Here is a 26217-nt window from a genome sequence, read left to right as displayed (position 1 = left end):
GTGGGACCTACAACAAACAAGGGATGGCCCCATATGATGTCACGCAAGAGGGCTGAACCTTTATTACTTAAACAAGTAATTATCTATTATCAATTTCTATTAACTTTCTACTTTAGTGGAAAATGTTAAAATGTTACTTTTCTATCCTGACTAAAAGACACTTTTATTGGGCTCACTTTTGTCTAATTTATGTGATAAGATACGTTGATCTGAAAAGCAAGCAGTAGGTTAGCCAAATGACAATTTGATCACCCTGATCGAATGATTCCATGCCCTGGATCCATCATGATTCCATGCACATCCATGTCCTCATGTGCAAATCTAAAATTGATCACCACCGTTGATCCATCCCACATTTTCCTAGTCCTCTTTATTACAAGATGACTAAAATTAGACGAGTTTTAAGCCAGCGAAGCTGACCATTACACCGCCCCAACCAAATCTCCAACAGTAGTAGTGATGGAGATGGGAAGTGAACACTATGGCCCACACATATTCCTGCATTGCCAGAAGGAGAATGAAATGAAAGGTAGGGCTTTGTACAATCAGCCTTTTATAGTCTGCCCTAATCTCCACCTTGATTGGTACTTAATCCCCCTCATTTAACCCAGCATGGATGGCCCACAGCCAAAACATCGTTCTCGCCCTATGTATAAAGTATAAACTCATATTTTTCAAAAAATACGGTACGGCTCACATCATAGGATGATCCCTACCGTTTATTTATTGGGCCACAATGTAAATGGATTATACCCCAAAAATCATTTCCATAGGATGATCCCAACCCTCCTATCTATAGACGAACTGCAAATTCTGGAAACTTCTATAGATAGAGGGTCAGAGGGTCAGGATCATCTTATGGAAATGATTTTTGGGGCACAGCCATATTTATTTTGTGGCCCATCAAATGGGCGGTTTGGATCATCCTCTGATGATGTAGGCTGTACCGTTCATGTTAAAAATACGGGTTTACGGGGCGAGGCGTCACATAAATTCTCGATGATTGTAATATATGGACCTAGTTATATGTGGAGATTTTATACGGTGTAAGCCCTTGTAGTCCCTTATTTTTCTCACTATAGGATTATGATAGGCCATAAAGTAAATAGGTTGTGCCCAAAAGAACATTTCTATGATCTCAACCCTCCGATCTATAGATGAACTCCATATTATGGAAACCTCTATAGATCGGAGGGCTAAGATCATCCTATGGAAATGATTTATTCGGCACAACCTATTTATGTTATGGGCCGATCATATGGACGGTTTGGATCATCCTATAGTGAGGTCCGTACAATACTTTAAAAAAAATAAGGACTATAATGGCTTATGCCTATAAAATCTTCATGTGCACCATTGGGCATTCTTTTTGGCGTCCATTTAGATATTTAGAGATGCAGTGCATCCGAGTGGGGACGAAGATGTTGAGAAGTTTTCGATGAGATTGAAGATGCCACGTGGAGAAAGAAGATTGGGGAGGGCTACATGAATTGATAGTCCTAGGGCAAGCAAGTAAGCTTGGCCTCTATTAAAAGAAATCAAAAGCATAGATATAGTGAAGAGGTAGAATGAAGAGGAGAAGGGAGCTTTGATCAAAGGTCAGGAGCTCCAAATCTCTTCTTCTAGATTCTTTATATTGAGAGAGAGAGAGAGAGAGAGAGAGAGAGAGAGAGAGAGAGAGAGAGAGAGATGTCAGACCTGGACAGGCAAATAGAGCAGCTTAAGAAATGTGAGCCTCTCAAAGAATCAGAAGTGAAGGCTCTTTGCCTCAAGGCAATGGAAATCCTTGTTGAAGAGAGCAACGTACAAAGGGTCGATGCCCCAGTCACGGTAACTCTCTCTTTCTCTCTTTCTCTCTTTCTCTATTGCCTTATAAGATGAAAAAGGCCTATTTTTCAGATGACCCATCTTAATTCTTTATGTGAATCTTGATGGGTTTTTTTTTTTCTTTTCTGCAGCTTTTTTGTAATGGGTTCTTCTCTTTTTCCCTTTTCTGGGTTTTATCTGATTGGTGGGAAGTGAATAAAGAATTTTTTATTCTATTTTGCTTTTCTGATGTGAGGGTTTGATTATTTGCCCTATTTTAGTATAGGATGAGTTCTGTATTTTTAGATTTTGATGTTTACTGGATGTTATTTTAAATCTCAGCCTTTTTTTCCCTTTTGTTTTAATTTAGGGAATCCCTTCTTTAAAAAAAAATAAAAATTGAGTTCTTTATGGGCGAACAAATTCATATTTCTTTTTTCGTATTGCAGTATCTCATTACGATCCAAATGGAAGTGTCTTGAAGGAAAATGGATAGGATTTTGATTTGGGGCAGGGATATGTGGCTATGTGTATGTGATTGAATATGTTCTTTATTTCCTTGATTTGGTTAGATAGGTGTTAGTACTAGTAGAGTCATGTGATATCTTTGATTTTGGTTAGATAGGTGCTAGTATAGTCATGGGATAGCAGGAGACTGTGTTGTATCAATTCGGGTACGTGTGTTGGAATCCGACGCAGGTATAGTATCGGATTTGGCAAACCTCAAAAAGAAAGATTCGTGGATTTGCCAAAATATTTTAATTAATTCTGAAATTTTAATTATAATAAATAATATATTAATTTTTTAGTAGTTCGAGTAAATATAATGGAAGAAATTGATCCATGTAGACGAACCCAACTAGTGTCAGGATTAGACTTAAGTCAATTTGAGCCGGGTAGATCCTTTCACCTTTTTTTCATGAAAATTTTCTAAAAGGATTCATTAGCCGACCCCAACTAGTTTGGGACAAAGGCTTAGTTGAGTTTAGCTGAGTTGAGTTGAGTTGAGTTGTTGAGTAAATATAATGTTTTATTTTCATATAAAAAATATAAAAAACTTACAATTAGGATGGATAAAACTTAAACATTGCAGTAATTGTAAGGTTGTGGTAGCAGTATTCAGAAAAAAACAATTAAAAGAGACCTAGAAGTGTCTGTGAATCCTAAAGTATTCGAATCTTAGTCGTGTCCAACACGTATTCTTCACCCATTCAGAAGAATCCATGTAACATAGGTATGAGATGTGTGAGAGATGCAGGGAGGTTGGGTCACTAGGGTTATCTTGTAGGGAGACGTGGGAGAGTGTGTGTAGGCTACTTGGGCTTCTACATTAGGTGTTCATTGAGAGAATTTCGCGAAGGGGTGGAGTACTTATACAAGTTGTTTCCTTTTTATTTATGAAGCTGAACTGTAGTAATGGAGGCGATTTCACAGTTAGCAAAAATCATGCATAGGAGGTCTTGGCTCTCCTTGAATTGAACCACTATTCTTTTTTCTTTTACAACATTTATCCTTTAAAACGTCAAATTTCTTGCCGAGGTACAAAATGCGGAAGTGGTAGGGAAGGATCTACAAAAGATGTTTATAACACCTTGGTATCAAAGCCTAATCTGACCATGGTGAATGACTATTCTGAGGACCATGATGTTGAGCTCAAGAGGATGAGGGCCATCAAGACAACAAAGGGATCTTCCAAAGCTTATGAAGCAATGAGTTGCATTGAGCACCAAGTATGATGACCTTCCTAATCAGTCGTGAAGCGAAGTCAGTGAATACACAATGGCTAGAATTGGAGTTCAGATGGTAAGAAACAAGACCGAAAATACAAGCTTGATTGGTAATGTAAATGCTATGCAGGGGAGGGCAATTAGATAAATTTTTTCATCTTTTGATAGGGATAATCCCTCTAGGTGGGTTTACCAAGCCGAGCAGTTCTTCGGCTATTTCCAAATTCTGTGGGACCATTGTTGACCATCTCTTGATTTCGCATGCAAGGTGAGGCTCTGCAATGGTACCACTGGTATGTAAAAGCACGTGGGGGACTATTAACCTGGGAAGATCTCATAGAGGCCATGAATACTCGTTTCGGTCTAATTGGATTTGAGGATTTTACCGGGGCATTGGCCAAATTGAGGCAGACATCCTACTTCAGGAGTATCAAGCGTAATTTGATTGATTATCCAATCGTACAGATGGACTGAAAGATGAGTTCCTCATCAACTGCTTTGTCTGTGATTGGAAAGATGAGCTTCGGTTTGAAGTTTGGATGTTCCATCCTTACACAATGATGGCGGCAAACGATAATCAAGCTTCATTTTAAACCAGATCCACTTTTAGATCAATGGTTAGGATCGTTTGATGGGAGTCATGGGACTAATTGCAGAAAATTAGTTAAGGAAGAGAAAGGAACAGTTGCAGAGGAAGGTAAGAAGGAAGAAGTGAATGCAAAATGCTTATGTCAAATAAATACTAGGGCTTCACACTAGTAGTTTACCCAAGGCATCCCACTGAGAGCTTGATCAGGGCATCACAATTGATCGGTAGGTTAGATTATCACACCAATGGAGATCATGGCATCTCACCTTGGATAGTAGACATCACATCCGCCCAATAACAAATAGTTTTTTTTCCTCAGTTCATTCATTCCATGCATCATACTAAAATGGCCATTGGCTGACACCTTTTATAGACCTCGGATCCTAGGGCTTCCAAGCGTTGCGTGGGTTTTTCCTATTGTTTAGGAAGCACATGTTTATCCCCCACAACATGGATGTTGCCTTACGAAGTTGGGAGTCTAGTTTGACTGTTTCAAAAAAAAAAAAACTCTTAAACTTGGACAATATAAACTAACATAGGATTCTTTATTTAAAAGAGAAATAAACCAAAATAGAAACTTCCCTAACTATACTTGACTATCTAGACTTAGACTAACCAATTAAGAAACTATCCTTTTGGTTTTACCCTAACTAGACTTGACTATCTAGATTTAGACTAACCAATTAAGAAACTATCCTTTTGGACCTTTTGTTTTATTCTCAAACCGGTAACATGGACTCTTAATAATTAAAACAAACCCCCAAATTAAAAAAATCAATCTTGCAGCAAAGTCAAGTGCCCCCAACTTACGACAACTCAAAGAAAGGGTATGTTTTCTCCTTCGACTATTTAATCAAAAAATACACATTTGCCCCCGCCCCCAGTAGCTTCATTTCGTGGTTTCGATAATCGCTAGGTGGTCCACTTGGGTGATAGCACGTGCTGATAAAACAATGTCTCGTATCCTCACTTCATGCATGTGGTCCCCATCAAGAGGCGTTGGAGACTATTGCGGATGTGAGGAAAGCTGCCTCGTGGCAATCTCTAAATCGATGCCGATGTGTGTGGAGGAGGTGAAAATATGGCCACTTCCGATCCTTATCTACTACAGATAAAAAAATGGAAGAAAAGCGAATTAAACACATCCAAGCATCCTTCACAAGACTGGGTTTCCTTTTACAAAGGAAGAATTCTAGTAAGACCCACTTCTTCTCTAGGAGAATTTCTAACAGAATTTTATGACAGCCCCACGGTTAGACTTTCTTGGTTTTAAAAGACCCTCCACCGACTCAAGAACTCTTTCTATTGGCCTGGGATGAAAGAATCAGTTAAACAGTATGTTCGTGACTGTGACACGTGCCAACGCTAAAAGTGTTAGAATGTGTCACTGGCTGGACTTTTACAACTCCTGCCAATTCCCACTCAGATCTAGGCAGATATCTCTATGGATTTCATAGAAGGGTTGTGAGTTACGCAGGGAAAATTTGGTTTATGGTAATGGACTGCTGTTCAAAATATGTACATTTCATCACTCTATCACATCCATACACAACAACAATAGTGGCTCATTGTTGATCGTCAATGGTCATGACCTGATCTTTATAAGCTTATTCTGGAATGAACTCTTCAAGGTGCAAGGAAGCTGACTCAACTTTCATGATATCATCCTCAAACGGATGGGAAACAGAGTTCTTAAACATATGCCTAGAAACCTATATTTGTTGCCTTTGTAGTTTGTAGCCATTGCCCCTGGGAATGGATGAAGTGCTTAACTCGGGCCTAGTATTGGTACAACACCATGTGTCACTCGACCACTAAAATACTCCATTTGAAGCATTGCATGGTGAACTTCCTCGTACACTATTTCCATATATTTTGGGCTCAACAAAAAGTAAAAGGCCATTGAGGATGAATTTAGATCAAGTGATCGTGTGTTACAAATCATAAAAGACAACGTGGAGCAGGCCCAAGCTTGTATGAAGCTCCAATCTGATCTACATTGGACGTATAGCGAGTTCAATGTTGGAGATTGGGTATACTTAAGGTTGCAGTTGTATAGACCAGTGTCTGTTGGGTCAAGAAGGCCACAAATATTATCTCCTTGGTATTTTGTTCCATATCAAGTGATACACCACATTGATCTGGTTGCCTACAAGCTTGAATCGCCCAAGGATTCGAAGGTTTACTTGGTGTTTCATGTCTCACGATTGAAAAAAGGTTGGATTGGTTGTGGTAGGCGAGATATCTCCTATTTTATTTGAAGAGAAAGAATGAATTCCATAATGTGTTTTAGGTCGTCGCATGGTGAAGCACCACAACTGAGCTGTCATTGAACTACTTATCCAATGGAGGGGAGCAGTCGAGAAAAATGCTACTTGGGAGAACTATCGTTCGCTTGTCCAGCATTACCTTGATCAAAACCTTGAGGACAAGGTCGTTCCTAGGAAGGAGGAATGATAGGATATTGATGAAGGTGCATCCAGCTGGAATTCTTTAACCAAAGATCGATCTATCATAGACCGCCAAACCGATGATCAGACGGCTCAGATTGGCGATTGGCTGACGATATTGTGGAAGATTGTCTCCAGAAGGCTAATCATCCCAAGATCGTTAGAAGAAGCGACTACAAAATCAACGGTCTGTATCAAATCCATTAGGAGAGAGAAAATGAATAATTTGAGTATTATTATTATTATTATTGTTCATCTTGTGGTCAAATAAGGGAACATACATTTTGTGTTTTCCTTGTTTAGTTGGTTGATATGTTAAACGTATGAAGGGAACGAACGGAACTGAAGGGACTCTTTTCATGACAAGCTGGGGCAGTCAATGTGGCTCTCAGTTCCCTATGCTCTTGTCTGGCATATGTGGAATGAGAGAAACATTAGGATTTTTGAAAGAAACGAACGGAACTGGAATTATGTTGCACTATCGATCAAACTTGCTATCATATGTTGGTCTAGAACGTCAGGCGTCATTCCCTATCCTACTGGGGCTATTCTTAGAAACTTTAACACCGTCGTCTTGGAAAGGAGGAGCTGATAGCAGATATCTCCCCAATGGCAGCCACTGGATGATGGCTGGTTCAAACTTAATTTTGACGGAAGTTCCTTTGGAAATCCGGTAGGACAGGTATTGGGGGTGTAATTCGAGATTCTTTTGGTTGCACAATTATGACTCATTCCGGATCGGCGGGGGTGTGTGACGCTAATGAGGCGGAGGTGCGTGCATTATTGTTTGGACTGAAGTGGTACCGAACTCACAATATTGGGCCTCTCATCATTGAAGGGGATTCAATGAATGTGGGTCGCTTGGGCGTCAAACCGCGGAAGCGGGCCATGGACACTATATCAGATCCTTGATGAGATCCGAGATTTATTCCAAGTACTTCATCCCCTAATTGTGCACAGGAGGAGAAGTCTAACTCGATGGCGGACAGGTGGGCTAAGGACGAAGTTGATCTCCCTAATACCATTGTAACTTGCTTCGATTTATTAGGAGATTTATTGGGGTTTTACAACACTTTTCTCTTGTAGCAGGGACATCTTGTCCCTCCATTGTAGGCTACTATTGTTTTTGGGTAATAAAATCTTCAATTTTCAAAAGAAAAAATGTTAAACTAATGAGAAAGAGAGAGATTTTAGGAGAAATTTTAGGAGAGAAATTTAGTAGTGAGATTTTAGGAATACTATAGGTTGGACGTATGAAAGAGTTTGTGTATTAGGAGTTTTAGAAAAGAAATTGTAGGAAGCTTTAGTCGATTAAAGTTCGAAGGCTTAATTGTAGTAAGAGAAGTCATTAGTTGCTCTTATAAATTTGGTTTGCGTATCCTTGTTTGGGTGGAAGTCAGCCCCTGAAATGTCTATAAATATGTATGTCGGAATGATGAAAAGCAAGTCTTTTGAATATGAAATAAAATTTTCATTCCCTGGATTGATCTTGGAAAGGAGGCAACCTGAAACTAGATTTCAGTTTTCACCTTTCTTTCCCACTTCTTTTTTCTTGTTTTTATGCAATAGTACACCAAGAAACTTATCGAGATGTTCTTCATCAACAGTTCAGTTTCCTGAACTTCTACAGTCGAGTTCTGTTTGCATCACTTGAACGAGTTACGGGTGTTGGCCTACTGCCTTCTTGGTTGGTTTTTATAAGGTTTTGGTTGAGCATACTTGCCCAATTGTTTTCCTGAAGAACTGCCCGCAAACTTCACTTACTGTTGCTTGCTGAACCCGTTATGTCACAGAGAGACTTATGCTACTTCACGTTTCCAGCAAGTTTCACTGCAGCTATTCACTGATCATACAACCAAAAGCCCATACTGTTAACCCGTAAGCACCTTTCCCCTTTCTCCTTAGAAGACTTCCTATATTCTAGCCCCTTGAACCCATAATAGCCTATACCGGAAACCCCTTTATCCTTTCAGGTGGTTATTATTTTGTGCTTTTATCCTCTTAGGTCTCAATAAATTTTCTTTTTTAAGGACATCTTCCTTTTGTTGGTCATTTTCTTCATCCTTAAAACGTCTTCTATGCCATTTGGTTGACTTGAATCCATTGCTCTGTTGTTGCGCTTGTTTGCCATCTGTAGATACAAAGAAGAGAAAACACTAAAGGGGAGAGAGTGTAAAGGAAATGAAAAACGGAACTTATTGAATCCTTAGGACAAATTTCTGGACCATTTAGGAATATTGTTTGGTCCATTCAGCTTTCATTAGGAGTACTGAGAGTTCTTTCTTGATTTACTTAAATAAACAATATTGCTTTTATTGTTTGTATATTGAGAAGTGCAATTTAAAAATATGGAAACAACTTAACTATTGTTGATTGTGTTGTTTATTAGATATGTGGTGACATCCATGGGCAGTTTTACGACATGAAAGAGCTGTTCAAAGTAGGAGGCGATTGTCCAAAGACAAACTACTTGTTTCTTGGAGATTTTGTTGATAGGGGGTTCTACTCTGTCGAAACATTTCTGCTTCTTCTGGCTTTGAAGGTACTTCCCCTTTAATTATCTTGAAAATCATATTTTTGTTGAATGTTCAGATGCAATCCACTTTTTAGAGTTCAATGTTGTTTACTTTTAAAATATTTAGATGCGTCTTCTGGCCCCATAATTCTTAACAAGATTGGAATGATTTCATTCAGTTCAAATGCACTCTTTCATTTAATTGGATCTCTTGGTAGGTTTAGAACTTCCAACTCCAAAAATTCTTGAGAAATTTGAACTTGGGTGACTATTTAGTGTCTTTTATTTATTTAATGTGAATGATGATAGCTCCAATTGGTAAAGACTATGTTCTTTTACCCTGCGGTCGAGGGTTCGATCCCAGCTTACCTATCAAAAAAAAAAAAAAAAAACCCTCCACAAGTTTTCTTAAGGATGACTATGTAGCTTCTTTTATTTATTTTTCCCACCCTTTAGTTCAAATGCTCACTCTTATGGTCTCGGGATGGCCCTAGAACTTCCAACTCCAAGGATAAATTTCTTAAGAAATTGGAACATTCGATTATTTCATAGTATTATATAGTTATTAAGTATGACTATGGTGCACATGCATTGGGTGATACCGGCTTCTTGCGAGTACTTGTCTTAATGATGATAGTTGAAAGTCTAAAATTTGGGCATATGGCCCCTACTCGCCACCCTATTGCATTTTTCTAAGTTATGTGTTTCTATGAGTTTCTACGTTTATTTCTTGATGACATGCCTGATATCAAATTTCATCCATTGACACCTTCTCTAGCAAGACAATCTGCTACCTCATTTGCCTCATGCCCATTTTAAGAAATCAGCATGAGAATCCATGTGTGACCATGTCTAGGATCTCATCAATGATTTAGGACAAGCGTCAAGCGTATGTACATCTTTTCAAAGCCCAAGCTGTGGCATTAGATGCTTTGCCATCAACCACTAATCGAATTGATGTTATCATGATATATTGTAGATTAAATAGATGCTTAATATAACATGTTATACATCTTAGTATATCACAATGGTGTATGTTTTTCTTTGAACTGCTAAAATTTGTTGATGAAAGAAAGGGACTGACCTGGTCCACTACAACCAAATAAAAGCAAACCAATAGTTACATCGGGTGCCCGTCTAAAAGAAAGGGACCCAACACTATGTTGTATGTTTGGTTTATGATGGGGACATCAACAATGTGAAAGAATTCAAGGTTTACGAGCGCAGACGTGGACGAGACTGATGGTGGATACTCCATCATGGGCCACATACATGGGCGCCCTTTTTTTATTAATTTTTTTGAAAGTTGACATATTTTCATTGATACTATAATAATTACATTGGGGACCAGGAGTCCCATCTGGCATTACATAGTATCAAATAAAACTGGCCAGAGCATACCTTGAGCCAGAAAGACTGGCCACAGACATGGGCGCCTTTTTTTTTTTTTTTTTTTTGAAAGTTGACATATTTTCATTGATACTATAATAATTACATTGGGGACCAGGAGTCCCATCTGGCATTACATAGTATCAAATAAAACTGGCCAGAGCATACCCTGAGCCAGAAAGACTAAGTATAAACAACAAAAACTGGGCCCTTTTTTTCTGAACCATGTCGTATGCAATTCTTACACTCCAATCAATTAAAAAAGAAGCTTTCCCCGACCGTGCCGAGCCAACTACCCTGCATTACGATCATTTCAACCTACATCCATCATCTTCTCCAACTACATCCACCACATTCCTTAGCTAATAGCAGCGAAGAAGAACAGCCATGCAACATTGCCTCGACAAGCGAAAGACCATGGTCTCTCAAGCTATTGAGCATCTAATACTTTCCTCGGCGCACTTGGAATCTGATGTTATATGGGACAATTACTTACTCCTGCCATTTCTCTAATCCACCATTCTAAAGTATCCCCTTGACACCAACCAACAGAACTGAGGCCAACTTCCTAGGTTCCACAAACTAAGTAACAAAACACCCAGCTTCCCCTTTGAACATCCCATTTTCTTTCCTGCCTCTATTAAAAATTGAAAACGACAAACATAACCATATCTAGGAAGACTCCACTAATAGACAATTACAATGCTCCCCAACTAATGAACTTAGGTTACCCAGGTACTAAGGAAATTAGTAAACAAAGACTCACTAGTGTGATTCAAATAACTAACCACTTGAGCTAAGGTCCCTTAAAGTCATATTTCGGATTCCATTTCAACCTTCTTGGCTCTTTCTTTTTTCTCCCTTGCAGCTCTGGCTTCCATGTCTAGAAACATTTCTTTAGTCTTTTCTAGGTCCTCTTGGTATGAGATACCATATACATCTCCTATTCTTAAGAAATCATTAAATCCCTCTGGCTCTCGATGTCCAAAATCCTTAGGCTCATTAGGCTTTCCAATTCGTTGACCATCTTCCACATCTAAATTGCCTTGTACAACACCAGCAGTAGCAACCAGGCTCTCGCGCCTATTTTCCAAACTTAGAATCGCCAATTGTTTCTCCTCTTCCCACAACCGCCTTAGGGTGCGCCTTTCATTTTCTAATATCTTACTAAAAATGGGAAAGATTAAGGAGAGGCGTATGAAGCTCTTCCTCACTATTCATCTTGGACGGGTTAGGAGACGTACCCTAGCTACGACTAGATTCTTCCTTTTCTTTTATCCATTATTTTTTAAGAGGTCTTAGTGATACCTCACAAGGGGTAGGCGATTCCTTTCTCGCCAATTTTTCGTTATGGCTGAGGTTTTTCAGAAGATCTAGGTCCCCATCTTCCAAGATAAAGTCACCATTGCTCCCATTGATTACACCCCGAGACCGATCCTTACTTGCCATACTTGGGCTAGGCGAATTATCAAAAGTTCGTAGGAGCTGCTGAGGTTCAGGATTAAGTTTTTTCTTCATGAATTCCTTTTTTTGGTACATACACTTAATCTTTCTGTTCAATACAGAGAGGCCACCTCGGGTGGCTAAGAGGCAAGCATCCTGCCTGAGTCCTCTACTTGATTTACCTTTACCCGTACGCTTCTCAACGTAGCTCTTGCTTTCCCTAAGAAACCTATTTTTTATTTTTAAAGACTTTAGCTCCTTAGCCGACCTTAACAAAAAAGAGTCCGCAATATCTTTTCTACCAGCCTTTCCTTTCATGTCACGTGGGGCGGAAATTAATGACTTTGGTGCGATCCTTCCATTAGGTTGACACTCAGATCCCCTCACCATAGCCTCCCTACTTTTTGACGGACCAGGTGGGATGTCAGTGGGGACAGGCGAGTAGTTGAGCAATTCAAAATTCAAATCGGGGTTCACCAACGGCTCCCTATCGTGGTCAGAATTGTCCACTGCCACCTTTTCCAGTGAAGAGACCACCGCCGGTGGGCCTTTATCGGGGGACAGCTAACCAGAGCCCTAAAAAACAGCCCAAATTGTCTTTACTGCTAGATTCCTCCACCACCGACAATGCCAGGGCATTAATACTATCCTCAGAAACCATCTTAACTCCCACCGAATAAATGGTAGAATCTACCCTTAAATTGATGGATGGAGGGATCGATTTCCAGAAGGGGGAAATGACCAGGGCCGAAGCAAAGGCCAGACAATGGTTATGATTGCCAAAAAGCTGGGTCTCGAGGACTTGACCCAAATGAAGACCAAGGATCTCCACCGTAGCTGAAGACCATGCATGAAGAGGGATATCATAGAATCTCAACCGAATGGTTCTAGCACCCATATTATATGCCTAGAACCAGGGTTGAAGAGAAGAGAGATATCCCCCGAGAGCATCACCTCCACGCCGAAGGATAGAGGTGTCCTGGACCTCGGATTCGAAACGAAATAGGATATCCACAGGGTTAATAGAGAAGGGCTTCCGCAATTCCGGAAGACCCCAGAACTTTTTGGCCCAATCCCATACATCTTTTAAGAGCCAGGAACTAGATTTCAGACTCCCAATGAGGCAGCTCTTAAGGCTTCTTTTTATTTCCTCCACCACAGAAGCTGGGATGTCCAAAACTTGCACGTCGTCATCCATGACGACGTGGGTATTTTTGGGCCTCCACACTAACTTGGGATTCTCTCTGTTTTTAGATTCCGAGCATTTTCTGCATATGATACGTGATCCAAAGTTTTTGTAGTTACATTTTAAGCACATCCAGTCATTACCAATCGGAGTCGGCCTGCGATTGGACTCCACCGCTCTACACCCAGGAGCCTTCCTAGCCCCAAAGTCCAACCTCCTCCCTCTGGTATCCCAATCTTCAATACTTCCTAGCGAGCCCGCATGCGATCTTGGGGGGGGTGGCCTTTGGGGCCATTGGGGCCTAACTAAACTTGCCTCTTGGCCTAAACAAGGACCTACGACAGCATGGATTAAAAACCCCAAGAGATTCAAAAACTTCCAAAGCAGAGTAACCGCCATCTAAACATGCAATAAAAGGCTTTGGTATCCGCTCAAGATTAAATTCACAAACACAGAAGAAATCTGACGATAGCTTAGACTCGGAGGCTCCCGGAAGAATATTCCGGCAGCTTCTAAAAAATCCCTTATAGTCATCTTTGAATCCACACATGGCAGAATGTTTAGTTTAGCATTTTTTCGGTATGGGAACTTTGTTTTTTAAACTATAGTTTTGCACTTTTGCCCATATTGCCTTTTTTTATTATTTATCTTTTATTTTCGTCATTTTATTTGTACCCTTCTTTTTAGGCATCAAATCTCATCCGTTTCATCATTTTGGCGTATTTTTGGTATTATTAGAAAGTTTTTCAATTACCTATCTAATGAGCCAAAGATCACATGATTTGGATATGATTTGAGCAAGTTATGAGTGTTTTTAGGAAGTGGTATAGGTCTATTAAGGGATTACTATTTTAGGTAAGTTTTTAACTTTATTCAGTTTACTTTGGATTAGATGAATGATTGAGATTAGTTGCTTAGGTCTTAAGTTATCTTCTAGGATTTCTTTTCTTATAAATGCATCTTATGAAAGCAATGTAAGGGACTTTTGAATATTGAATAGAATTGACGCTTTGCTTGAAGTCATAAATTTGGGTTTTCTTCTTCTCTCTTCTTCTTGGTGGTTCGGAACCATCCTTCTCATCTTTTCTCTTCCTCCCAACTCTTTCTCTATCAAATCTCCACAATAAGGTTAGTACGTCAATCTTTTCAGTTTTTTCTGTGCTTTGAACCTTAAAGTTGAAAAAAACCAAAAACCATATATCTTGTTTGTTCTTCAAGATCTCAATCTGAGATTTTGAGGGATTGATTTCGTGATTAAACTTCAGCTAAAACACTCCAGATCCCTTACCCCAAGCCCCTTTTGAGCCTAGTTGAGATTTTTACCATTTTCAAGCCTTAAAACTAGTTTTTGAGATCCCTAGCCTAAACCTACCATCAAAACCCCTCCATAAACATAGATTTACTTCCTTTTACCTTTCTAGATCATAACTATAATTTGGACAGCAGTATAACCCCAAAAAACCAGATTTGTAAAATTACTGAAATACCCTTTTATTCTAAATCTGGACTGTTTTGAACCCCACACTGCTGTTGATTAATTTTCTGATGTTCTTCATTTATTAATACTATTTTCATGCTTGTTTACATCTAATTCATCGGTATTTGCATTAGCTGTTAGTTATTTTAATTGATTGCATGCGTAAAACCTAGTTTAGGACTAATTTTGCCAGTAACAATCCACCTAGAGGATCTTTTACCTATTGATTAATTTGCATAACGTTTATTTCTTGTTAATTGTGATTTTTCTAATTATTAAAAGCGTTTAATGTCTCGTTATTGCTGCTGCCCCGTAATAAAATTAGAGCTAAATCAGCCCTAGATTAGTTCTTTAGGTGTTTGAGTCTTCCGTGTTAACCGTAAATCTTTCCTAAAGCCTTTATCCCATTAGGAGCTAGGAAGCACGTGTACTCTCCCGGGGCTCGTACCTATACCCGACACGTATTGGGTGTGGGTACGCCCTGGGTACGTACCCACATTTTGAAAGAAAAAAAAAACCCAAATTTGGTTGTTGGGTGTGTGTCGGGTGTGTTTAGGGTGCGCACCCACTCGTACCTGACACTTCCTGCTTCTCCTAGCTGGTGTAAATCCTTCCTGCTTCTTCTCTCTCCTCCCCTGAGAGAGAGAGAGAGAGAGAGAGAGAGAGAGAGGCCCCCAAACCCTCTAAGGCTTGGGCTGCATTGCCCCCTGCAAGCCCCAACCAGCTCAATGCATAGATAGACCCATGTAGCTGCTACAAAGTGTACAATCCAAGCATGATGATAAATCATCAACAGAATACGAGGCACTTGCACAACAACACAGATTATTATATTTGATGGGTTATGATTTTGTGTCACGGGTTCGAGCCACAGAGTCACGGGTTCGAGCCACGGAAATAGTCTCTCTGCAAAGCTGGGGTAAGTCTGCGTACATTTAACCCTCCCCAGACCCTGCAATGGTGGGAGCCTCGTGCACTGGGCCGCCCATGGGTTATGATTTTGTGAATTTTTTTTATGTGGGAAATTGGGGAATCTATTAAACTTGTTGATCACATTAGTCTCTATCTATATACACTATATTATTTAGTTGGTAACTTGGTATCGATAGATACTTTATTTTGTTACTGGACTATGGTTTGGATGCAAGGTTTTAAATTTCGGCTTCGGTCATCATGGAAACAGAAACATTTCGGTTTCAATGGAAATCTTCTAAAATTTTGGAAACGTATGGAAACATATGCAAATGGTGATTTTTTTTAAAATTTTTTAAAAAACATATGCAAATGATGAAATTTTAAGACGGAACTTTGGAAAATGCTAGAATCAGTACAAATACATACTTAGAAACCATCACACAAGCAAGAAAGCCATCCACAATGGCTTAATCACATTAAAAACCTAGTGACATGCATTAGTGACATGCATTCTCTCACATGTCTGGAATAGTATAGTCAATAAAGAAGTTCAATGTAATGAAGTATAAGAAAGTACAATGACTAGTCTCCTCTTCAAGGATCCCAACTCTATGTCAATACCACATAGAGTTATGGGGTATTATTATTCCCTTGTCGATCTGAAATCTCATGCATAAGATACGGTTACTTTGTATTGCAATTCAATGGTGTTGCCTACCAAATATCATTTTCTACATTAATGAAATGAATGATAACATCTTTCCGGTTTTTTGTCATTCTAACCATTTTGGTCGAATTTCGAAAATTACGAGGAAATAATGACTTAAAAGGAAATTATGTAGATTTTGTTTCCGTGGGGATGAAAATGGAAACATTTTGGTCATTTCTGGGAAATTTCAAGGAAATTTAAAACCATGGTTGGATGAGGATGTTTTGTTGGAAATGAAGCATATATTTTTTTCTAGAATTTTTTCAGTTTTTCATAATTTTTTACCTTCTTATTTTTATTTAAAAATTCAGAAAAATCGTTATGCTTACGCCTCATGCCTCAAGAGGAAAAACTCCCCGCCTTTTGACTTTTGACACTAAAAACAGTGTTAGTTACCACTCCATTACTAACCACTTGAAGCTGTAAATGTATGTTTGTTATTGGCAGTTGAACAATCTGCTAGGCCATTACAGCGGCCTCAGATGGGGATCTTTAAATAACTTCTCGAGTGAACTTAAATATCTAGTTTGTAATCCTAGTCCACCATGCATTTTTTTTTGAATGGTAAAACCAACATGTAGTTTCATTCTTCTATTCCATAAGGATGATACCTTCTCGACCAACTTTATCGATAATATCTATGCAGGAGCATGTGTGGAAGTCCATGTTTGGCAGGCATGAAAAAATTTCCATGGAATATTAATTTATCCAGTGGTGATAGAGGGCAAGGAGGGTGGGAGAGGAAAAGAACTGGGAGGGCACGAGTGAGAGCATGAGAAGTGGCTGATAAATAGGTAAAAGAAAAGCTCTACTCAAAATCGAGTTTTTCTTTTTTCTTATTTTTCATCTACTTCGCACCATCTCTTCATTCTTGCACTCTCAATTCTCTCTCTCTCTCTCTCTCTCTCTCTCTCTCTTACCACTTGGAAAATTAATACTACATAAAAAAATTCCATGTTTGCCAAACATGACCTAAATGTCAACAGGATTCTACATATGAACCAAAATGTTTACTTGTCTTGTTTCTTAAACAGTTTGTTTTGTATTAAATGATTTAGAGGACAATAAACAAAAAGATATTAATAGCAGACAGCCTATCTAAAGTTTCAGACCTTCAATGAATTTGTGAAAAGTAGTTGTAGGATATGTGATCCATGGAAAGTTTTCTTTATATATTATAGCACTCCGAGTCACTTCATATGATGATATTGAAGTAACAAATGCACTTAAAGGACTCCTCGGTCCGGAGTTAGATATTAGCAGTATATTGCCCCTGTGATTAAGATATTTTTGGAGGTTTGTGATTTGATGTTTCTCCATGGAACATCTCATCCCATTTGCTCTTATTTGTATTCAGTGCTTTGTATTTTTTTTTTTGTAGTGAAATTCTTGTTACTTACTACTCCCGAAAAGAAATGGGATGGCAACCGTTTTTATGCATGGTTCTTCAATATAGGTCCGGCCGACACAATATTCCTAAAGTCACCTCCCGTGCTTATTTCACTAGTTGCTACTATTTCTTTTTTGTGTTTGAAGTCAGGGGGTCTGAGCCCATTCCTTTAAGGAGTACAACTCAACTCAACTCAACTAAGCCTTTGTCCCAAACTAGTTGGGGTCGGCTAATGAATCCTTTAGAAAATTTTCATGAAGAAGGTGAAAGGATTTACCTGGCTCAAATTTACTAAGTCTAATCCTGACACTAGTTGGGTTCGTCTACATGGATCATTTTGTTCCATTCTACCTATCCAAGGTCATGTTCTCTGTTATGTTCCTCGCCCTCAAATCTTTCCTTACTGTTTCTACCCAAGTGTTTTCGGTCTGCCCCTACCTCTTTATACTCCATCATTTTCTTCCATTCCTTTAAGGAGTAAAGTTTCATTATTTTGGTTATGTCTCATGGGGGCAAAGTGTAGCCTATTTGTGGTAAATAGTACTAGACACCTTTTTTATACCTGGCACTGATACCAATACAACCACTCCCTCTCGTCTTCATGCTATCTAAATTCAGTAATCTGTAGGAATTGCCCTTGCCATTCTAGAGAAAGCACTTGTGATCACCCTGTTCTTCCTTAAGATGTTTATGTTCTCCATCATGCTTTTATTTCGTCATTGGTGAATCAAAAGTTTGAACTAAACGTATGGGGACTGCAGGTGAGGTATCCAGATCGGATAACTCTTATACGAGGCAATCACGAGAGTCGGCAAATCACACAGGTTTAAAATCTCGAAGCCTGGTTTGCATTTCTTTCTTCTAAGATTTCACCACGCAAGCCATTGACTCTCCTCCTTACCAGGTATATGGATTCTATGACGAGTGCCTACGCAAATATGGCTCTGTAAACGTGTGGAGATATTGCACAGACATATTTGATTACTTAAGGTTTACTATTCATTTCTCGAAAATCTGCATCTATTGTTTCAGACATCATCTATAGACTTTCTTCACTTGACATCTTATTATTTCTTGCTTATTTATTTGTTTATTTTTCTTACAGTCTATCAGCACTCATTGAAAACCGGGTTTTTAGTGTCCATGGCGGTCTCTCTCCTGCCATAACTACATTAGACCAGGTTGGATATGTATTACATTATGGCTACTGTCTGGTTTTTCCTGTTAAGGTTTTGATTTCTCAGACATTAAATTATACATTCAACAGATTAGAACAATTGACCGGAAACAGGAAGTACCGCATGACGGTGCCATGTGTGACCTTTTATGGTCAGATCCTGAAGACATAGTCGATGGTTGGGGTTTAAGTCCTCGAGGTGCTGGCTTCCTGTTTGGGGGAAATGTTGTCACTTCATTCAACCATTCAAATAGCATTGATTATATATGTCGCGCGCATCAATTGGTGATGGAAGGATATAAATGGATGTTTAGCAACCAGATTGTGACTGTCTGGTCAGCTCCAAATTATTGTTACAGGTACCTGTATTATGTTTCTCCTTTCTTTACCTATTTATGAACCTTCATTAAGGGTGCTGAAACGTATTATCAAGGTTTTAAATTTTGGTTTTGGTATCGGTCGCTACGAAAAGGAGAGGTTTTGGTTTGAGTTGGAAATTTCAGTGGAAATCATATAAAATCATGGAAACATATAAACATATTTAAATGATAGAATAAGCACAAATACACACTTAGAAACAATCTCACAAGACATCCATCCGTAATGATTTAATAACATCGAACACCTAGTGGCATACGTTTTCTCGCATGTCTGATAAGTTAGTATAGTGGAGTAGCGGTCCTATCCTATCAAGGCAACAATTCTACACTAGAGCTTCAGAATCTCATGGGTATTTCAAGGTTCTGTCAAGTAGACAATTGTACACTGGAGTAGCGGTCCATTCGGCACAGCTGGGTGAATCTTATGGAGGTTAGTTCCGTATATGCTCATTTGTCATTTATTTGAAGATAGAAAGACAGTATGGGAGCATAATAAATGAAATTAAAGTAGACTCGGCTGCTTTGGGTAGAAGTGAAAAAGTTTTATCTTCCTACCGTATGTGCGATATCTTAAGAAATTGGATGGTGACCATACTTGAGAAGAGGACTAGAGCGAAAGTTTCTAATAAGTGGAAATTTCCTCCCCATGGTTGGATAAAATTTAACTTTGATGGGAGCGCTAAGGAAACCTGGGGAGGGAGGTAATAGGGGGAGTCTTTCGAGATGAAAATGGCAACACTATTGTATCCTTTTCTAGACCTGCTGGAATTTGTGGCTCTAATGAAGCGGAGGCGTGGACCCTATTATGGGGCCTTAGATGGTTTGTGAATCATAGTTTGGGGCCCTTAATTATTGAGGTGACTCGCCAAATGCTTTTGATTGGGATCAAAATAAATTATCAGGCCCGTGGGAGTTGGCAAATGTCATCATGGAAATTAGATATCTATTCGCAATAATACAACCTGAATTCTTGCATATGAAAAGGTTGGCGAACGACGTGGGGGATCGTTTGGCGAAGGATGGCGTGGACATGGAAATCATTGGACTATATAAGCAAAGGGAGGAAACAGGTAGCGTCACATATTCATTATGTTTGTAGGGGATAATGAATTGTATTTACTACTCATAGTTGTCAAACTCTTACTACTCATATGAGCCAAAAACTCTTACTACTTGTACAAGCCATCTCCCGAGTCGAGTTGAGTCGCTGGGCTTTCGAGGCAAGTCGCATTAGTGGCTCGCCTCTGTTAAAGACTCTTATGAGTTGTCTGGTGACTCGAACGAGTCGCTGGGAGTCGACTCGAAAAAATAAGACTCTTACAAGTCGAGTCGAGCCTTAGCTTTCTTGTTTTGATGGTTGAAAATTTGGAAGTTGGAACTTAGAACTTAATTATTTTTGTGCATGCAAGTTACAAGCGTATAGTTATTTATATTTTTGGATTAGTGCTTTATCTATGTGCTATTGGGTTATATTTTTTACATGCTTCTTCTTTTGATATATAATTATATTTTTTTTCAACTACATTTCTTTTCTTGTCAAAAACTCTTACGAATCACGAGTCATAAAATTAAGAAATCGAGTCATGAGTCGAGTGACGGGTTGACAACTATGTTACTACTTGTGGGATGCCTCGTCCCTTTGTCATGTACTACAATCTCTCTTTCGTTGAATAAAACTGTTACTTTCATCAAAAAAGAAGAAGAAGAGCATATACCACATATTCTTATAAATATGAAAACACATTAAAAACATACCGATATAGTATACCACTAATGCACGTGATTTCAGTGTCATTTCGGTGGGGATAGAAACAGAAACATTTTGTGGCAGTTTCGGCAAAAAATTAAAATTATGAAGGTTATTCTAAGGATAATTAAAAGTTTAAAACTATGCTTATGATGGTGTTTGAATCGAAGCATGAAGTATAATTAAAAGTTTAAAACTATGCTCGTGATGGTGTTTGAAGAAAGAAAAATAGAATCATAGCATGAAGTAACACGCAGTGTATCCCTCCTAGCCACCATATGGGTTTTGTGGAAAGAGCCCAATGCGAGGGTGTTTAAAGGTTATTCTAAGGGAGTGTTGTTCCTCTCCACCAAGGTCACAGCTCACTATATCATGGGTGATGACTTGACCTATTTTCTAGTTTGTGTCGGCCTATGTCCTATGGTATGGGTAGAAGGAGATTTGTAATGATATTGTTCGGGCGCCTAAGATCGTTCAAGCTTGGGTTCCCCCTGCTAGCGGATATCCAAAGCTTAACTTAGACGGGTCTAGTTTGGGGAATCTTGGGCCGTCTGCCTTTTTTTTTTGCTTCTTGCCAATACAAACATTAACAATGTGGTGATTGAAGGAGACTATCTTAATGTAATTAGATGCCTCGAAGGGTTCTCACTTCTATGTAATGCAAGTAGGGATCCCTGGTCCCCAATGTAGTTTTCATAGTATCAATGAAATTGTCAATTTTCAAAAAAAAAAAAAAAGGGTTCTCACTCTTTCCCTGGAGGTTCACCTGTTTCTTTGACGAGATGTTGGACGGCGCTTCAGTTTCTTTCCTTCATATTCGTTGGTCGGCTAATGATGTTGTTGGTAGGCTTGCTCGAGAGGGGGTTTCTTGGGCGGAGTTGGGAGTTATTTGATCAACTTCCCCCTTGACGGCCCTCCCCTTTTTTTGATCCTTTGTATGTTCATGCTCTTAGTTTTTGATTCCTTGTATGGACAACCTCGGTCTTTTATTGGAATGAAATCTTTTACCATTTTTTTTAAAAAAAAAAGGTTACACGCAATGAGACAGCACTAGGAGTTTTAGATGCACATACTCTTTTACTTGAATCAATGGGTTTGTGTCCCTCATTGTTTAATATGCTTCAGATGTGGAAATGTGGCTGCAATTCTCGAGCTGGATGAGAATCTGAACAAGCAGTTCCGCGTGTTTGAAGCAGCCCCACATGTAAGTACATCTAATCTGTCTCTTGTTTTCCATTATTTGAATAAATGCCTTCTTTTCTGGGTGTTGAGAGACTTGTAATGCAGGAATCAAGAGGGGTTCCTTCCAGAAAACCCGCACCGGATTACTTCCTCTGATACTGAATTCTTTCAGGCGTGCTTAAAATTGACCACAAGGTCATCAGAGATTAGCTATGTGAATGTATAAAGATTCTACTTGTGGGCCCCATGCGAAGGTGTTTCCTCTGATGGTCATCGACATTCACATGGTACTTTTTGGTCCTAAATCGGTTTGGATTGGCAGGGTTGTGATCTCTTGCTTTTCTGTAAGAATATAAAATGTATTTTATTACATATATTTTTCATTGATATTACAGCCCCAATCCCAATGCTATTCATCTTATAGCAAGGGAAAGAAGGGATTGGTGTTAGATAGAGAAAAAGGTGGGTCTCCCATCTGTTAAAGACAGGCATTTGAGGCACTGTGAAGAAGGAATTTACCGGTCTTTGATGCTCTGACATTGAAAGAAATTCCAGCTTGGAAGTGAAAGGTTTGAATTATTGTTTTATTCTGTTTTGTGCACAATTTGTTAGCAGTTGCCACTTCTTTGATCATATTCTTCTCTTCCCTTTAGCCTTTGCGAGCGCTCTAACTGAGTTCAGTGATCTGATACTTGGGTCTTGATTGGTAAGGGAAAATTGTCAGGAAACATGAGTTTTCTTGTGATAAATGGCAAATATGAAGTGTAATTTGTGGGCCTTCTCAGTCGGTTATCTTTTTTCCAGATTATATCCTAAGGGTGGCTGTTGTACCTTAATAAATTCATGAAAAAGAATGTTGCAGGTATGTGTAGCCCGGTCTCACACAATCTCATGTAGTTTGAGACTCTGTTGCCTTGCACCAACCCTTCAAATAGAGAGAGAGAGAGAGAGAGAGAGAGAGAGAGTTCACTTCACACTAAAATCTTTCCACTAAGGCGTTTCAACTGTTCAATCAGTGGGTACCGTTTAATAATAACAGCAAATTCCAAATTCAACTATTCAAGAAGCAAGGTCTAACTAAACAGTAGGAATTGTGTTTGGTGTGGTTTTGAGCTCCGATTTCTTCTACGGGGCTGCCCCTTCCTAAAAGACACTTAGGGGCCGTTTGGATATGTAGAATTTAGAATCTTGGTTTTCCTCCAAATCTTAATTGGGAGACGAGAGGAGATCGGCTGTCGTTTTTTTCTCACCCTTCTTTCCATAAGCAAGAGAGCAGGAGATCATCCCATGTTTTCCAGGTTATAGAAATCTCAGGATGTGGGTGAGATTTCTAAAACTTGGATTTCTTATTAAAATACAAGATTCTAAAGAGAAGTCAAGCGGTCGGTCTCCTTCTCTCGTCTCAACTACGATTTTGAGAAAATCCAAAATTCTAAAATCCGCTTATCCAAACGGCCCCCTATTATCCACACGCCTGCTATTACATGGTCAGATCCATTGATCGAAGTTGTAATCATAAGTTGGCCAAATGGCTCTCCTCACCTAGACAATAGAGTCCAAGTGCAAGGTCGATTTAGGAAGTCATTTGTGGATTTCTGATGGCATCAAAGAATCTACATGAATTGATTGATCAATTGGGTCAAATTTATCAAGTGGTATTTCAAAGGCTAGATTGATTCATGTAGATTGTAGATTGATCCATTGCAGGGCATTCATGCATTAATGAATGAAGTTGAATGATGGATTTCAAAGGCTAGATTGATTCATTTCGATTGGAGATTCATCCAGTGAAGGGAATCGATGAATGATGGACAACACACATTTATTAGTAAGAATGATGTTCAATCAACATTGATTCACAACCTACATTGTCCGTTCTAAAAAAATATGAAGATATAGTCTTAGAAATCAATGGGAACATGACAATTAGTTCTATAAAATTGTAGGTGATATAATCTATGTTATTGATGGAGAAAAAGGTATCGAAGATGAATGGATGTAATGAAAGAACGAATTTGAAATCAACTTCAAGTGTTTCTTGAAAACAGTTATTTTGAAATAGAGATTGTTTCCAAGTATAGTACCATTTTTGAAGAAAAGGTATTCAAGAGAGGAAATTTAATGCCTTCCATGTCAAGATTAGAGGTCTTTGATCAACTCAACTCAACTCAACTCTACAAAGCCGTTATCCCAAACTAGTTCGGGTCGGCTAAATGAATCCTTTAGAAAAATTTCATGAAGAAGGAATCTACCCCGCTCTAATCCTGGCTCTAGTTGGGCTCTTCTACGTAGATCATTTTCTTCCATTCTATCCTATCCAAGGTCATGTTCTCTGTTATGTTCCTTGCTATCAAGTCTTTCCTCACTGTTTCTACCCAAGTTGTTCTTGGTCTACCCCTATCTCTTTTTACTCCATCAATTTGGCACGAGTCGCCTCTTCTCGCTGGAGCATCCGAAGGCTTACGTTGGAGATGTCCAAGCCATCTTAAGCGGTGCTCTCTCATCTTCTCCTCAATTGGTGCTCCCCCCACCTTTTAACGGATGTCTTCATTTTTAATTCTATCTAACCTTGTGTAGCCACACATCCATCTAAGCATATGCATCTCAGCTACACTCATCTTATGCACATGCTGCTTCTTAGTGGCCCAACATTCTGAGCCGTACAGCATGGCTGGCCTCACAGTTGTCTTATAAAACTTTCCCTTCAACTTGGTAGGGATTTTACGAGAACTCCTGAGACAAACTTCCACTTCAACCAACCTGCTCTTATTCTATGGTTAACATCCTCCTCAATCCCTCATTCCTTATGTAGAATTGATCCAAGATAGCGAAAGATATCCCTCTTAGGTACCTCATGTCCAGTCATATTTACTACATCCTCGTCCCGCCTCATTACATTACTAAAGTTGCATTCCATATATCCTGTCTTAGTCCTACTCATTCTAAGACATTTGGATTCCAAAGTAGTTCTCCATAACTCTAACTTAGCATTTAGTCCTGCTTTGATTTCGTCGATTAATACTATGTCATTTGCAAAAAATAATTCTTGGTAAATAAAATCCGACCAATTTGAATTTTTTTTCCAAGAGCGACGAGAGGGATTTTATATGATTGGAAACAAATGAGGATGAAAATTTATTGTGTATTATTGGGTGCCAACGTAAATTATGAAGGAAAACTCAAAATCAGTAACTTCCTAATTATGCTTGATCGGTGAGAATTTGAGAAATTAACATCCTCAAGACTTTTCCTAAGATGGGTGGCGATCATGATTTAGGAGGCAAAAATCGAAGAATGAGCCTACATCAAAAGTTCGTTGTTTTTTCAAAAATAACTTGCAAAGGTTGGACTATTAGTTGTTGGCACGGGTAGATCCAAACTCCAGGGCGGATTTTTCTCTAACCTGGAATTATGTTAAGGCAAAGTTCATGAACAAGCCTATAACGCACAAAGGATGGATGAAACATCATGCTAACGCAAATGGTGGGCTCTAAGGACCACCAATCATAACTTAAATTGATAATCTGTGGCATTATGACCATTTTTATGATTTTTTTTTTAATTATTAGCTAAATTTTAAGTAGGTTTTGGTGGGTCTTGGGTAAAAAAATGTTTGTAGTGTTTTTCCAATAGAACTTGTAATCTTTTTATTTTGAGAAGCTTTTAAGTTGAGAAAGTGGTATATTTAGGTTGGGATTAGTAACTTATAATATGACAAGGATCCCTAAATTGATTTTAGCAAGTAATCATTCAAAATACTTATAATATGACAAGGATCCCTAAATTGATTTTAGCAAATAATCATTCAAAATAAATGAACTTAAAAGTTTGTATAAGTTGAGAAGTTCATAGTTTTAGAAGTTGGTGCTCTAGTTTTAACATAGACACCAACATTAAGACACTGTTTTTGTTTTGAGCTGCTCTAAAGTAAAATTTAGGTTTTATATAGGTTGATCCAAGGACTGACATTGATCTTGTACCAATTTTTATGATTAAACCAAGGTTTTACAGTTTTTTGAGGTTATATATATGAACTTTTGATGTACTTTTCAAGAGGCTTGAAAATAATGATGATGATTTACCAATATTTTTGTAATAGCACTTTGATAATCTTTTCATCTAAGTTACCATCGTT

At 38.7% G+C, this 26217-nt stretch overlaps 1 protein-coding gene across 1 annotated transcript; it reads left to right on the top strand.

The window, feature by feature from the left end:
* Window positions 1-1539: 1539 nt before the first annotated feature.
* On the top strand, window positions 1540-22860 carry LOC143855274 (serine/threonine-protein phosphatase PP-X isozyme 2). The gene is made up of 8 exons (XM_077365494.1): window positions 1540-1830; window positions 8962-9114; window positions 18358-18420; window positions 18501-18586; window positions 18702-18777; window positions 18864-19132; window positions 22026-22104; window positions 22188-22860. Exons 1-8 carry the CDS (start codon window positions 1690-1692, stop codon window positions 22236-22238), a joined length of 918 nt encoding a protein of 305 aa, XP_077221609.1. The 5' UTR covers window positions 1540-1689; the 3' UTR covers window positions 22239-22860.
* The last annotated feature ends 3357 nt before the right edge of the window (window positions 22861-26217 follow it).

The sequence above is a fragment of the Tasmannia lanceolata genome, unplaced genomic scaffold (assembly GCF_043159265.1).
Source record: "Tasmannia lanceolata isolate RefF3 unplaced genomic scaffold, GAP_Taslan_0.1 ptg000003l, whole genome shotgun sequence".
Taxonomy (NCBI): domain Eukaryota; kingdom Viridiplantae; phylum Streptophyta; class Magnoliopsida; order Canellales; family Winteraceae; genus Tasmannia; species Tasmannia lanceolata.
This window is presented reverse-complemented; position numbering and strand designations above follow the sequence as displayed.